Below are 15,989 nucleotides of genomic sequence, written 5' to 3'. Positions count from 1 at the left end.
TATATATATATATATATATATATATATACACAGTGGGGGGAACAAGTATTTGATACACTGACAATGGGAAAACCCATTGGTAGTGTATCAAATACTTGTTCTCCCCACTGTATATTAGAGCTGAAACGAATACTCGAGCAACTGATCCGAGTAATTTTATTCACCTCGAGGAATCGTTTAATTTTGTCAGCTCTAAGCATCACGTTTTGCCCAGACTACTTTTAATGCGGGAAAACGTGCTGATGTCACGTGCGTAGAGGAAGAAACAATAAAAAAATATATAAAAAAACCTTTCGACAGCCGCTACAAACTAGTACGTCGACGTTGCTAAAAACTAGCCCGCATGATGCTATGGTGGTAGCAGATAGCATCTGATGCATCTCATAGATATCACATGTATGTTGAACTAGATGCGAAATGACAGAGTCAGCGGTGTTGGTAAACAGCCGCCATCTTAAAGCAGTACACTTCTCAGCGCTAATAAATACGATTAACGTTACTCTCACTCACTCACGTAACGTTAGCCCTGCGGAGGGCTAGGTTTCTATTAATTATCACCATTGTCGATGCGTGGCTAACGTGTCTTTATTACAGGCTTTATTTAATCTGTGAAAACATAGCGCTGTAAAGTGATGAGGTGGTAAAATGAAAATGTGATAAAGCTAACTGTCAATTGTAGCTCAGTAGTCATTGCTGGATAAAACACCAAGTAGCACTGGTCCCTAATGTGCTCCAATACAGCAGGTATCAGACTGTAACGTTGACAAAGAGTCACCCGCTTCGTTAGGTTGCAATTATTTATTTGTTTGGGAACTTGTGGAACGACAACAACAACAGGAAGACACATCGCTCGCTCTCCCGCACCTCCCTCACCCCCGCACGTCACGCGGTCCATTCAGGAATGCATGCAAATATCCCCGCCATATTATAACCTGATATGTTACATTACATTTATTTTGAACACCGCAAAAACTCAAAATCCTATCAGGACCAACAGTTTAGACTAACTTAAAACTTAACTAGAACTTAAAAATGGCTTGACACAAATGGAAATTCAATTGAAACACGTGGGAAAAACACCTAACTTTTAAGTGATGTGTGTTATCAAGCGTAATGGCATTTTTAGGTAAGAAATATATATTTTATTATTATATATATATATATTATTTAAAATGTGAATCAACTTGTGCGGACGTCCAAAAGACCAGTTTAACGCTAACAAAGTGAAGTCATTCGCCTTCATATGTAGTAAACATTTTGTTTAGCCTGCCCGAAAGAGGTAAGCCATTTTAGTATTTTTACTTATTGTTTAGCTTCGCGTTTTGCCATGCTTCTTCTGTCTTACAATGAATGACCTGAAAAAATTTTTAAATTTTTATTTCTATATCACAATAGTCATGTAGGCCTATATGATATATATCACAACAGTCATGTAGGCCTATTTTTCTAAAATATGGATGTTTAAATCAATTAGCCATTTTTGGCCTTGGTCTTTTTGTAGTAAGCCTGTTTATGCCTACAGGTAGGCTCTAGATTTAACAGCGTTACTTTTTCTGTTGTAAAAAAAAACAACCTTAAGTAAGGGGGAAGTGTAAATAAATTAATAGAATTAAGATTTGTTATTAATGAAAAAATTAAAAGTGTTCGTTGAGTAGCATTTGCAATCGCTACACAAAATAGTAATTTAAATTACCCCCATGAACGGTCAGAGACGTAAGACAACCAGAGGAAAGAATGTATAAGAAACACATATGGTGGTAAAGGATAGCTTGTTGAAACAGGAGAATGTCTTTGTCAGTGGCGTAAGTCAATGCACACAAGGAAAAAGTGTCTTAAAATCGCCCGATTTGAAATCACATATTGCGCCATCATTAGTACATATTGAAAAAAAAGTTTTACCTGGCAATCTATTTGTCATTGATACAAATCAGCATTATTAGCTACATTTTAGTAAGGGGTCTGTACATTTGAAGTTTTAAAATAATTGCCTCTCATCTAACTGAATGGATTCCAAAGTGATTTTATTGGAAAACAACCCCTACTGTGTAGCTGGAGAGTACACATTAGAGATAGACAGATTTTCGGCCGGGCTGATTATCGGGGCCGATATTTGGAAATTTGACGTTTTTTTTTCTTCTTTTCAATCCAACCGGCCTATATGAAAAAAAAATCCATTTAAAACTGGGTTATATCAGCTCAGATGCAGCCGCGCTTCTCTCTCCTGCCTGCTGCCTCCTGCACTAGTATTCACCCCGTCCTCTGATTGGTTCAATGGTAACGGTAAATGGAAGTACACTTGTATTGGGCCTTTCCACCGTTTGAAGGTCCTCAAAGCCCTTCTCACTATCTGTCCATCTACCTACTGGTGACGCAGCACCAGGAGCAATGTGGGGTTTAGCATCTTGGTCAAGGATACTTAGACGAGGTCATCCGTGAAAAAAATTCAGAGAGCTATTTATTTAACCTTTTATCCAATTTTATAAGAGATGTTTCTGAGTCTAGGAAATTCAGACACTTCTGGAGCTATTATTTTCTATTTGTGCAATTCAATAAACACGCTTTAGGCTAATGGTTCCCAACCTTTTTTGCACCACAGACTGGTGTGATGTGGGCCTTTGTTTCACGGACCGGCAACGTGTGGCAGAAAATGACAGTTAATATAAAATACCGTATTGGCCCGAATATAAGGCGGCCCTGATTATAAGACGACCCCCTCTTTTTTAAGACTTAAGTTTGAAAAAAGACTTTTTGAACACCAAATTAATTTTTATACAGAAAATAACGACAGTACATCTAAAATAAATGATTATAGCAACATATTTGAGAGAAAAAGCATGTTATTTTGCCTCATTCAAATCTTATTATCTGAACATTTAAATATCTAAACTAAAGTGCAATCACATTCGTAAATGAATGGCTTCTGGTTTTTGAAATGTAAATAAACCAATCTATTGTGATAAAACAACAAAATTGCAATAATTCCATCAACCATGAAAGTGAAGTCTAACTGTAACTGTAGTCTTGAAACAAATCTGAATAAGAAAAAACATTGCAATAAAATAATGCAAACTGGTTAAACTCGAGAGTAGCTGAGATCTGTCATGATAGAACATCGCTTCAATGATATCTGGCCCCATCTAGCGTCATGAATGGGTATGATGTCTAGACCGCGAATATAAGACGACCTCCACTTTTTTAGTCTTTGGGGCCGTTTGCATGATGACTCTCTGAGAATACGAAAAATTTCAAATTTGCATTTGTATTTGCGTCTCCATTCGAACAATGTCGCAATTCTGCATGAAAACGATGTGGTATTCATGCCATGCCCTAGGGGGCAGTGCAGATTTACAGGGTGACAGAGAATGATGCACTTGGAAAAAAAATATGCCCACTCGAAGCTATGGCATTTTTCTTTTGGGCACAAAAATGGAAACATTCAACATATTTAATTTAAAAATATTATTAAAACAGTAAATTAAAGCCGACATTCCGCCATATTAGCTGTTTTTAATGTTTGGTAGCACTGCTGCGCACGCCCAATGTGACGTGTACGAGTGCTGACGTTATCTGCGCGGTCTCGCGCCCCGGGAGTCTTTGATATGCATGCCGAGGAAGCCCCTCAAAATCCCCCGCAAACGGATTCTTTGGAGGCAGGATTCAGAATTTTTCGTCTTCGCCGACTCCATATGCACGCGAGGCGAGTCCGTTACTCAGTCAATGTGTCTTTGTGTCGCAGAGTCGCCATGTAAACTGCCCCTTATTTCAATGCAAAAACTCCGTCTTATATTCTTGCCAATACGGTAACACGTTGAGGCAAAAAACGAATATTAAGTGCAGGGAAAATGTCATTCACCATACACTAAATCAACTTTTTTAACAGCGGCCTCTCCTAAAACTTGTCGGCAAATATTTGTGGTCGCAAACCTGATGAGTTCTTGTTCAATTGTGAAAGGTTTCTTAGCTTTAGCATTAAGAATTCGGTTTTGTTGCTTAGTTTGGTAGCTTTTAGCCACATATTATGAAGAATGGACTTGGTTGCAGGCTACTCTTCTGGCTCATCAGGTGGCTTTTTCCCCCGTAAAAAAGCTGTCCAAAGATGTCGCCGCTCGCAACACACACCAACAGCGGCTAAAGTTACTGTTTACATTGACTGGCGCTGGGATGCTATAGGTGTGCAAACACCCTAGTAATTGCGGCCAACAACTAGATGACGACCTATACAAATTTTTACTCGGATTAGTCTATAGCGTGCACAGGGATATTGATGTGTCAAGAGCCACAGGCCAGATTGCAGTAGTTAATAAATTATTAATTTCTCTGCTGCCCGGTAGCAAATGCGCCATGGACCGTTACCGGTGGTTGGAGCCCACTGCTTTAGGCATTTCAATGAAGTTCAGTGTTTGCATTATTCAATTTTTTACACCATTTTTTATTTTTTTTTTTTTACACTTTTTCTGCTAATGAATATCGGCTCTAAAAATTGATTATCGGCCCCTCTAACTCCCAATAATCTGTATTGATCCTGAAAAATCCATATCGGTCGATTTATAGTAAACATGGCTTTTTTTTTTTTGGGTTGAACTTTGAATCGCCCCTTTCAAAAAAAAAAAAATTATGCATACTTTTTACCCCAATCAGTGGTGGAAAACGTGAATTCCATCTATTCTGCCTGGAAATGTACCAAAAGAAATTTGAGCTGGAAAAGGAATTGTATCACCAAGTTATACAGCAAATGTTATCTTCATCTATGATTCTTATATCAATCTATGAGTGATGTGTATACAATGAACTAGTGCTTCCTTTCTGCTAATTTAGAACTTACTCTTCCATCATGATGTATGACCCAACATCCCTCTTGTCTTTTCATGTGACTGCATTCATAAATACTATATGCTTCATGTCCCCTCAAAATGCCAACAATAAAAAAAAGTACAGAATTTGGGACCGAGCAGATAGTCTAGTGACAATGACAAATAGCATGTGGGTATAATGCAGTGGGGAACGGAGGGTAGCGTTCCAAGAAGGAAAAAAATGAGGGAGGGAGTCAGGAAAAGATGAGCAGTGAAGGAAATGTATATTCAGTCATTCCCTTTTACTGTAGAATCCCTGAAGGGAAGCTAGAACTCCACTGCGGACTAATCTGATGATGCAGTGCTAATCATTAAAGTGATATTGCATTCCCATGCGTTATTGTGAATTTTTGTAATAAATCTAAATGCAGTTTCTTTTTGTTAGCATATAGCATATTATCCATTTGAGTAAGTTTATCAGTCCTTTTGAAATTCAGAAGCTAACCAGCAGGTCATGTATAAAGGGTCTTTTCTAATTCAGCAACATTTTACAAGGTTCAAAGGCATAGGGGACACAATTAGAAATGAGTCAAGAAGAGAGCAGGGATACGGTTTGGAGAAAAAAAACACGCCTGAGGATGTTTCTGGCTTTCTTGTGAAGATCTGAAGCCTCTATGCATGTCAGGGGAAGTTTCCAAATGTTTTAGATGTTTTGCTTGACGACATCACAAGAGCACACATACTAACTGTATTGCAGTATGTACAGTATATGCCTGAGAAAATTGCAGCTTATAAATAAGAAGCACCAACTACAAAAATATGATTAACAGTCTTCAAAACATAAATGTTTCATATTTTCCTATACCTCAGAGGGACAGGTACTTGGCCCAATATGCTCAAAGCAGAAAAGATTACGGTAAAGCATTTTAGGTCACTGCAACAAGCACTTAATGAAGCTTTTTACAACTTCGGGACATTCTTCTTGTCCTAACACCCAAGAAAAAGCACACATTAACAAAGTTAATTATTTGATACGCTTATTAGCAGTTTTATGTTGTAAACTCTGATATATTGTGTGATATAATGCTTGATTTCAATTTGTCAGGCATATTTCTGGCAAGACTTCAATTGAATAACCCTAACCCTTTCAACCTAAGGTGGATTCCAACTTAGAATTTACAATTTACCCATGACATTATCACCACCTGAATGAACTCTTCCGTGAAAAATCATTAATTTGTTAAAATACAAGTCACATAAAGTGAATAAACAACATGCACTGAAACTGTAAAACGAAGACAATTCAGTTGTAAAGCTGGTTCGCACGACCACGTGAAAGTATTGATCCCTGGTTTTTGCCTTGACCTACTGTCACTACCTGGCCTTTGCTACAGCCTGTACTGTTTGGCTCTGGTGCAAAGCGTGTGTGTGTTTGAAGTCACAACAAATGTTATATCCCGTACAAACATCCTAAAAGGAGGGGCACTGCCAAACCCAGAGCAATCCTTAACCCTCATTCTGTACACACTTTAAAGTCTTCCCCTCAGCTTGCCATGCCACTAAGAAACAACTGACAAGACCACTCATGATTGTCCTTTAATCACATGAGCCCAAGGGCGTAGGTTTTCATAGGGACGGTAGGGACATAACACTATCAATTTTTCAGGATGCTTAAATTGTCCCCAACAAATTTTAAACAACCTAATATGCATTATATAATGAGTTCTGTTATACTGGTATTTTAGAATGTCTTCCTATATGTTGTAATGATAGAACTGACCCTACTATTACTAAGTGAATTATTTTCATTATGTTCAGATTTACAATTACCCCCTTTCACGTGCTGAATGTGCCGGTCTATTTTATTTTTTTCCTCAAACGCCCGTTTGATTGGCTAATTGCTTGACCCCCCACCCCATACGCACACACACACAGCCAGCCCCGATACAGAAATACAACATGTCGACAAAATGCCGCCTCCCCCGCCCCCTTCGAAGAGGAGGGATATTAGATGTTTTGTTCCGGCCAGCTGCAGCCACTGTATGTAATGTAAAAAAATGTCAATGTTGTGGAGGTGGTAAACACACCTCTAATTTTGCTACTGAAAGTCCGACCTGTGTCTGAGTTAGTATTACATTAAACTGTGTGATCTTGCAAACCTGCAAAACTCGAGTAGGAAGCTACTAAGAGAGAAGTGTCCTCTTGTATCTGTTTTCTACTGTTAACGTTAATTAAAATGTGAGAAATGTAGTAAACTCTGCCGGAAACTACAGAACCAGAAAAAGGTGAGCAAGAAGCTGCTTAGAGAGTAAGAGGTCCCAGGACGCAGTCTGTCTTTCACAGCAAAGTGTTGACAATAAAAAACAAAACAAAAACAACAACAACAACAACAAAAACACACACACACACACACACACACACACACACACACACGCACACACGCACACACGCACACACGCACACACGCACACACACACACACACACACACACACATGCTGATGCTTCTCTTCTTGTAAACGGCCTGGTTTAGAAGGAAAGAAGGCAAGAGCAAGTTGTGACTTTACACTTCGAAACTAAATACGTATCAGTGCATTTCATTTATTAATTAAAGTGTACTAATTTATTTTTTTAAATTATTTATCTAAAATTATTTTTATTTGCAGCCTATGCAAACATTTTTTTTCAGATAATCATACATTGATCATAATCAAAGTAATAATTCCTCAAGCCACTGATGCACTTCAGAAATGCTTGTGGACAAAAGCAGTAGTGTTTTACCTGAGGGAAGGCTCCATTTTTATTAATTTTTTTCTAATCCCTGACGAAGACGTTTTCTCGGTTATATTTAATATATTTGTTTAGACAGACTATTTTGAGTGGTCTTAAGACAAATGTTTATGTATTCATTTATTTTTGCATTAATGGTTAGTTAAGTGATTATCAACAAGTTTGTATTTAGTGTGTATGCAAATATAGCTTCAATTATGTATAAATATTGCAATTTAAATTTGCTAATAAATTCCAGACATTTATCCTGGAAGTTTAAAATGTTTCTTCAGTAGTTTTTGAAAACAAATCTGGGAAACGAAGGGCTTATCACTTGAACCAGTACACATGAAAGTTTAGTATCACTCAATACAGATTTAATTTGCATTGATCTTTTAGCCTGTCAATTAATTAGGGTAATATTCATGAGAAATGTAGCCCTGACCCCCATTCACCCAATCTGTTTGGTCTTATTAATGCCTCGTCCCCAGCAAAATGTGTGCATGCAGGTTATGCTGTTATATCGTCCTTACCAATGTTTTGACCAAACCTACGCCATTGCATTAGCCTGTCCTAGGAAGCAAAAATACACACATTAACATTGGTTCAGAGCCATTAGATCCCTGTCTTCTAATTAAGGCAACATGCTTATAAGGCCCAAAAAAATTTCCTGATAACGCATCGACTGACCTAGGGGTTACATGCCAACGTGGCTGAATGCGCCTTCCAAAGCAGAGATCATTATAATAAATGCATTCTAGCATTCTAATTGATGACAGCATAAAATTATTTCAACTGGACTATTTCGAAGCAGCACCCACACTGACAAAGAGTGTTTTTTTGGTTAGGGCCTATTAGTTATATAACATGCATTAATGGCAAAACATACGGAATTCATTTTCCCCCCCTAAATGTTTTATTGCATTACTTTTAAACTAACCCAACTAAATTGTGATGAAAATAGGTTGTCATAAAATGCACTCAATGATGGTGATGAAAAGAGCAGAAATCGTTTTGGTCATTGTGTATTTTTGAATTTGCTTTTACAAATACAAAGCTAAATAGTACAGTTTAGACACTATATTGAAACACACATGATCTCTCACAGTTTATTTACAAACCGGAGATACCCATGTGTGAAAGAAATTTTCTTCATGCTTATAAAACACATAAGTGGTGTGATACTATAGTCATTTGTTCGACTATTCATCCAGGTTCTTGTGCTGTATTTCTTTGAACATAAAACAAAGAGGTTCTGTTGACTATCTTATCAGATTGTCACTCCCTTTGGTGCCAGCTACGGCTAGTTTCCCAAGGTCGTAGCTCATGATGTTTTTCAGGTAGAAATCACCAGAGGTGGGCTGTAATAAGTTTCGTATTTGCTTTTTATAGTAAGCAACGCCCTTTCAACTTCCATATATAAACCCTTGACTTCTGTATCCACTTTGTACTCTTGTGTGTTCACGGCTACTTGCTGGATCATACCATTGTATCCTTGATATATCAAGTTTTTATATAGAGTCTTCGAAGCAGGCAGTCCTTGGTTGGTCTGATTCATTTCTCTAATCGAGCTATCGAGTTTACACTTGTCTTGGAATTCAAAGCTGAATTTCCCTGACACCATGCAGGCACGGGAAGAGCATGCAGTACAGGGTGAAACCGTTGATCTCAGACCTGTGAGGCAGACAGGCTATCCACTCAACCACCATGCTGTTCTAAGCAAGCATTTGCAGACAATTTTCAATTTCCAGACATAAATCTAATGAGAAACACAAGAGATGTGTACATTAGTGTCTTGTAGTGGAATCACACTCAATCCAATTGGATTCAATCCAACTCCTAAAGAATACACATACCGTACATGAGGCTACACAACAACGCAGCAGCCAGACAGGTCACCATCATGTATAGAAGGGATGCAAACAGATGGCTTTTCAACTCGTGTCTATCAGAGTGATTAAGTCATGTCAGACTAATGTCTAACAGTGTTTGTGCCTGCCTTTCATAAACCATCAAGACCACTGAATTTGCTGACAACCACACAATCAATCTCATTAAGCTCATCAAGTCCTGAGTGGACACCAAAGAAACAAGTGGGACGCACGTTGCTGAAACTGCTTTTCCTAGTTTTTTTTTTTTTTAGCCCCCTGCAGTGCTCTGCAATTTGTCTAAAAATACCATGCAAAGAAGAAGAGGAGGAGCGTAAACAAACAAGGGGAGGAGATGATGAAAGAAAAAAGGGCAGCTGGAAAAGCGAGGGACTGCATGCAGCAAGTGAAGGCGGAAAGTGAGCCACCTGGATGTGGATGCAAGTTCCCATGTGAGTGATGACGGGGTGCATGTGCCTGCCCCTTTTATTATTATTTTTTTTATTCCAGCCACGTGAGTGCCCCTCCTCAGCTGCTTTGTGCTCATATTAAGCCCACCAGATGGGAGCAGAGGGAGGTCACCCCTGTCACAGCCAGACAACAAGTCCACACTGGATGCATGTACCGTATAACACATTTATAGACCTTATTGTATTTAAGCACTCCAATCAGTCTTGCACAAAACTGCATCATAGTTGTTAACCCTTTCAAAGATCAGAGTCTAGACCCTGTCTGGGCTGTCTTTTGCAATCACGACTTCCTTAGAGCTGTCTAATTGCACTTGTAAGTACACAAGCAAACACGCAATGAGTGGTATGCTCTGATTTTAATTTTCCAACTTACCAGGCGAGCTTGAAGCTTTTCATCAGTACAATGTGGTGTGTCTAATGTCCATAGTGTGTTGTGGGATCCGGGCTGCCCATTGATGCCGCTGCATGCTGACTGACAGCCTTCACGGTCCTCACCTCCCATGCAGAGCAGGACCAATGCACGCAAGGAAAGCAAAGCAACAGTCTGCCGACAGGACAGATATTTTCGGGGCCAGCAAAATCCACAAGGATGTGTCTTGATTCCTGCTACATTTTGTGCCGCAGTGCTGTGTGCATATGCCAAAAATTCACATTTTTTTTTTCAGTTTTCCCAGATGGGAAGTAGGCGACACAGCAGCGTGACGTTCTCGAAGTAATCTATAGCAAGCAGTGGAAGAGGTAAGAATTGCAAAGAAAAGCGACCACGGTTGATCCTTCTAGTATCCAAGTCTATGACTGATGGCGTCCCCAGTTTGCTGCCTCAAACTCTCCCCTGTCTCTCCCTCCGCCACTGCCTCTGCGGATGAAAGCTGCACTTGCTGCGCTCACAGTGAGCAGGCGCAGGAACGCTCCCTTCCCCCGCCTTCAACACCCCTTCCCGTTCTGTCTCTGTCCACTTCCCTAGATGGCTCCCTTTCTCTTCTTTGTAAGATAAGCCCGGTTGACCCTGAGTGCAGGACGGGCACACTGATTGTAGCCGTTGGCCATCCCATCCTCCATTATGAGAAGGGTATTAAGAGAGAGAGCTCTTGCAAATCTTCTCTTTTGTATTGTTTTCCAGTCAGTGTCAGCTGGTGGTGTTAGTCACCTAATGTGATCCCATCCAGAATATACAGCTCAGAGCCTTTTTTTGATTAAGATGCCTCAATGTGAAAGGTTATTTTATACTTGAGCACTCCATCTCTAACATCAGTAGCTATAGCGTCATGTTTAGTGAGCTATATTTGTAAGGGATTAACCTTTACAGCACCACAGTCACACTGCCAAATGAAGCAGTCCTTGTTTAATCTGTAGGTCAGAAGAGGCAGAGAGCAATATACCACAGACTTTAACAGAATCAGTCATTTTAAAAACCATGATGGCCGCAGTAGGTCAGGGAGCAGCATATTCTTTTGGTTTAGTTTACTCTCCACACTACATTCTTATTAGCTTTTAATGAAGCTAAGGCATCAATGCTAATGTACTCATGCAGAGTGAATTAAAGTTAGTGCATATTTAAGGATTAATTCCAACTGCTTGGCACAGACTGATGATGCTATGTCTTTCGTTTTTTATCTATTTTACTTTATGTTAGTGGATACCTGTCAGTTAGTAGAAAAAAAGATACAACATGAACGCTCATTTTACAAGCTTATAAGAAACGTCCTGGTGCAAGAATCCAATACACTGTACACTTTCACGCAAATAATTTTCCACCTATTGAGACTTTTACATTTACGGTCCCATCAAAAATAGTATGATGTAGGGATGGGAATTGGTACGATTTTTACGATTCCGATTTCATTATCGATATTGCTGAACGATTCGATTCTCTATCGATTCTCTCATCGATTCTAATTTAGGGGAAAAAGAAGAACAAACGTTTTGATTGGCATCGAGTTTGTTTAATCAGAAGTCACAACCTTACAAACTCACAACAAGGTCAAAAGAGGCCCAAAGTCTCAATGTTAACTGTGGAAGTAAGTGGCAAATACACAAGAATGTGTAACATTTTACTGAAACATTTTTCTAATAGAAATTTAAAAAAAAAAAAAAAAGATATATATTGGCATATAGGTCGTTGTTCTGCCTTTGGCAATATGTGTTAAAGTGTATTATTTACCTTTATATTGAAATGCATACCTTTTAGTTTTTAGTGTGCTTTCACGCTAAAGTAGGGGCGCCCTTGCGCTTCCTCAGGCGAAGAAGAGCGCGCTTACACGCGAAGAAGAAGTGCAGCTACAAAGCATCCAAGCGAGTGAGCGAGTTAGTGAGAGAGTGAAACACTGCTACGAGCCTACGTTCTTTGTTAATGTTTGTAAAATATCTACGGAGGCAACACCTGTATGTATCATCTTTTGTGTTGTTGTTGTGTGTTTCCACTTGCGATCGGACACTTAAATCCAGTTGTGTAGTTGTTTGAACGATGTGCTAATGCTAGCGAATGCATGCTAACCATTTGTGTCATTACTGTATTAGCAGCTAATCATCGTTGATTTACGTTGATGCGCACCTCTTTGTTATTGGGGACGAAATTGATTAGTTTCATTTCTATTTTTAGTTTCACTCTTCAAGTGATGGTGTCATAACGACTGCTGAATAAAGTCAGCATATTATACTAACGTCTTCTGCATTGTCATTTGTGAGTTTAGCTCGCTGTATAGCCAGGACTGAGTTAATTAAGGTTAAGTAATACTTATGAGGTACATTCACGTGAAACAATACCATACTTAAGGTTAGGTTATAATATATATTATATATAATACATTACTTAACATTAATTCACATATACATTAGTGCATTAATAAATAGTTATTAATGTATACTGGTACTAGTAAGTGGTTGTTATTTTAAAAGGAGAAAGATCTGTGATTCCTTGGGTGCTGCTAACCTAACCTTAAGTATGGTATTACTTCACGTGAATGAACTTCATAAGTATTACTTAACCTTAATTACTATTACTGAATGTTTTTTGGACCCTTATTGTAAAGTGTGGCACATGCGTCCCTTAACTAAAAAATTATAAATGCTTAAGTCCCCCCCCCCCCCCCCCCCCCTTAACCTTTATTAACCATTACTGAATGCTTTTTGGACCCTTATTGTAAAGTGTAGCGCATGTGTCCCTTAACTAAGAAATTATAAATGCTAAGTTAACAAACCCTAACCTTAAACCCTAACCCTGTATAGGCCTATGTTTATTTTAAATTTTACTACACCATTAGTTACTGTCTGGTTATGCATTAACTAATGCATTACTTAATGCATTAACTAATGCATTAATTCATGTTAATTAATATATTAATACATGTTGGATAAGCAATTATATTAATTATTGTAATTAATTATTGATACTTAAACATTAGTTATTGTCTAAAAATGCATTAACTAATATTAATTAAGGGACCCTTATTGTAAAGTGTTACCAATGAGTTTTTGTCACCAACGCGAAAGCTAATGCTTTTGTTGTCATTCTGTCAAGAGCGGAAACAGTGAGAGACTCTCCAACCCACATTAGACCAGAACAGACACGAGGCCACCATCACTTTCTATTGTTAGTCAATGGAAACACAGCAGGGAGATGAAAGTGTAGAAAAAAATGAGGACAAGATGGTAGAGTGACGCAGCAAGAGCTTGCAGCGAGAGCGCAGTAAGTCATCTCACACAGAGTCCATCTGGTGTCCACCTCGTCATGTTCCACTAGCCAGGCAAAAGAGGAAATATATCCACTAAAGGGTGCACTTGGTGTCAGTCCTAATTCATTTCGGGAGCACAATTATTTAGGGTGCACTTGGTGTCAGTCCTAATTCATTTCGGGAGCACAATTATTGAATGTTATGTTCTTCTGACAAATAAGCACATCACCTTGTCACAGCTGCCTAACTAATCTGACTGTGAAATGAAAGCGCCTAAAGTAATATTACCTCTAAAAAAAAAACAGAATCACAAGATTACAGACACGGACATTTGCTAAAGTTTGCAAAATAGATCGTTATTGAAGTCAGGAATAGGAAATGTTCTTTTTTTTTGGTTATTTGGTTGTCTTTTGGCATAAGTAGTGCATGTGACATTAATTTTCTGTACAGCAATTTGAAAAGAAACAACGGGTGGTGCTGAATGGACAGCTCCCCTAGAAGCACATCAAATAGTCAAATCAGTATATCGTATTCTACACTGACGCCCCTTATTGCTTAGCTAACAATATTGTTTTGTCACAGTTCACCCATCCATTTTCTCTACAGCTTATACTTAAGGGTGACAAACTATACAAACTAATTTGGATTAAGAGGTGGTGTAAGAAATAAACAAAACAACAAAAACAAAACTGATTCACGACTAATTTAGCAAGCAAACTCTCGGAAGAGTGAGGCCTGGATTCAAACCCATAACCAATACACTACTGAGGATGTGTCCAGAAATTCTGACATAAAACTTGATGAAGATTTTGCTGTGTATTGCTCCTGTCGTGTTTTGTGCAAGGAGTCTTTTGACTCTGTTGATGACTGTGGAATGTGATGGCCCACACTTTGCCTTTGTTGGCCTACTTTAAACTATCCTGAGATGGTGCAGGTCAAGGTGCTCCATCAAAATAGCTAGAAAAAGCCTACATACTGTTCAGCTTAGCCAGGAAAAGGAGAGAATGACAACTGACTTTGGTTGAAATACAGTGGTAGATTGTAGTCAATCATGGTTACTAATAGGCCTGTTGCGATAACAAATTTTAGTGTGCGATAATTTATCTCATAAATTATTGCGATATGCGATATTATTGCGCCCCCCCATTTAAAAAAAAATCAATTTACAATAACACGTGGAGAATACAGTATATATTAATAGATCAAGTACACCCATTTAAACGCGATAAATGTTTACTCCTAAATTAAAAAATACTGTTTAAGAAATCACAACTAAAAACAATAGACCATGGCTCTTAAGTTAAAGACAACAATATTAATACCGCACAGAAACACGGAATACATAAAATGTGTTTTTCAAGAAAATAAAATTGCACTTAATAACTTAAGCATTTAGGCAAATGAAAACTTTCCCCCTCATACAGTGGGGCAAATAAGTATTTAGTCAACCACTAATTGTGCAAGTTCTCCCACTTGAAAATATTAGAGAGGCCTGTAATTGTCAACATGGTTAAACCTCAAGCATGAGAGACAGATTGTGGAACCCCCCCCAGAAAATCACATTGTTTGATTTTTAAAAAATGTATTTGCAAATCATGGTGGAAAATAAGTATTTGGTCAATACCAGAAGTTCATCTCAATACTTTGTTATGTTATCTTTTGTTGGCAATAACGGAGACCAAACGTTTTCTGTAACTCCTCACAAGCTTTTCAGACACTGTTGCTGGTATTTTGGCCCATTCTTCCATGCAGATCTCCTCTAGAGCAGTGATGTTTTGGGGCTGTCATTTGGCAACACGGACTTTCAACTCCCTCCGCAGATTTTCTATGGGGTTGAGACCTGGAGACTGGCTGGGCCACTCCAGGACCTTGAAATGCTTCTTACGAAGCCACTCCTTTGTTGCCCTGGCTGTGTGTTTAGGATCATTGTCATGCTGAAAGACCCAGCCACGTCTCATCTTCAATGCTCTTGCTGATGGAAGGAGATTTGCACTCAAAATCTCTCGATACATGGCCCCATTCATTCTTTCCTTTACACAGATCAGTCGTCCCGGTCCCTTTGCAGAAAAACAGCCCCAAAGCGCAATGTTTCCACCCCCATGCTTCACAGTGGGTATGGTGCAATTCAGTATTCTTTTTCCTCCAAACAAGAGAACCTGTGTTTCTACCAAAAAAGTTCTCCTATTTTGGTTTCATCTGACCATAACACATTCTCCCAGTCCTCTTCTGGATCATCCAAATGCTCTCTAGCGAACCGCAGCCGGGCCAGGACGTGTACTTTCTTCAGCAGGGGGATATGTCTTGCAATGCAGGATTTGAGTCCCTGGCGGCGCATTGTGTTACTGATAGTAGCCTTTGTTACTGTGGTCCCAGCTCTCTGTAGGTCATTCACTAGCTCCCACCGTGTGGTTCTAGGATTTTTG

At 38.8% G+C, this 15,989-nt stretch overlaps 1 protein-coding gene across 9 annotated transcripts in view; it reads right to left on the bottom strand.

Moving 5' to 3' along the window:
* gramd1bb (GRAM domain containing 1Bb) overlaps window positions 1-15,989 on the bottom strand; it is a 190,648-nt gene that overhangs the window by 70,097 nt on the left and 104,562 nt on the right. Inside the window, exon 1 of one of the 9 annotated variants that reach the window (XM_057838133.1) lies at window positions 10,269-11,549. The exons of the other annotated variants lie outside the window; for them this stretch is intronic. Within the exon in view, the coding sequence (XP_057694116.1) occupies window positions 10,269-10,291 (23 nt within the window). The 5' untranslated portion in view covers window positions 10,292-11,549. Of the gene's footprint in view, window positions 1-10,268; window positions 11,550-15,989 lie in introns of those variants that run through there. 9 annotated transcript variants of the gene reach the window in all.

The sequence above is a fragment of the Corythoichthys intestinalis genome, chromosome 6 (genome assembly GCF_030265065.1).
Source record: "Corythoichthys intestinalis isolate RoL2023-P3 chromosome 6, ASM3026506v1, whole genome shotgun sequence".
Taxonomy (NCBI): Eukaryota; Metazoa; Chordata; class Actinopteri; order Syngnathiformes; family Syngnathidae; genus Corythoichthys; species Corythoichthys intestinalis.
Note: the sequence above shows the minus strand (reverse complement) of the source record. Positions and strands in the feature narration are given on the sequence as shown.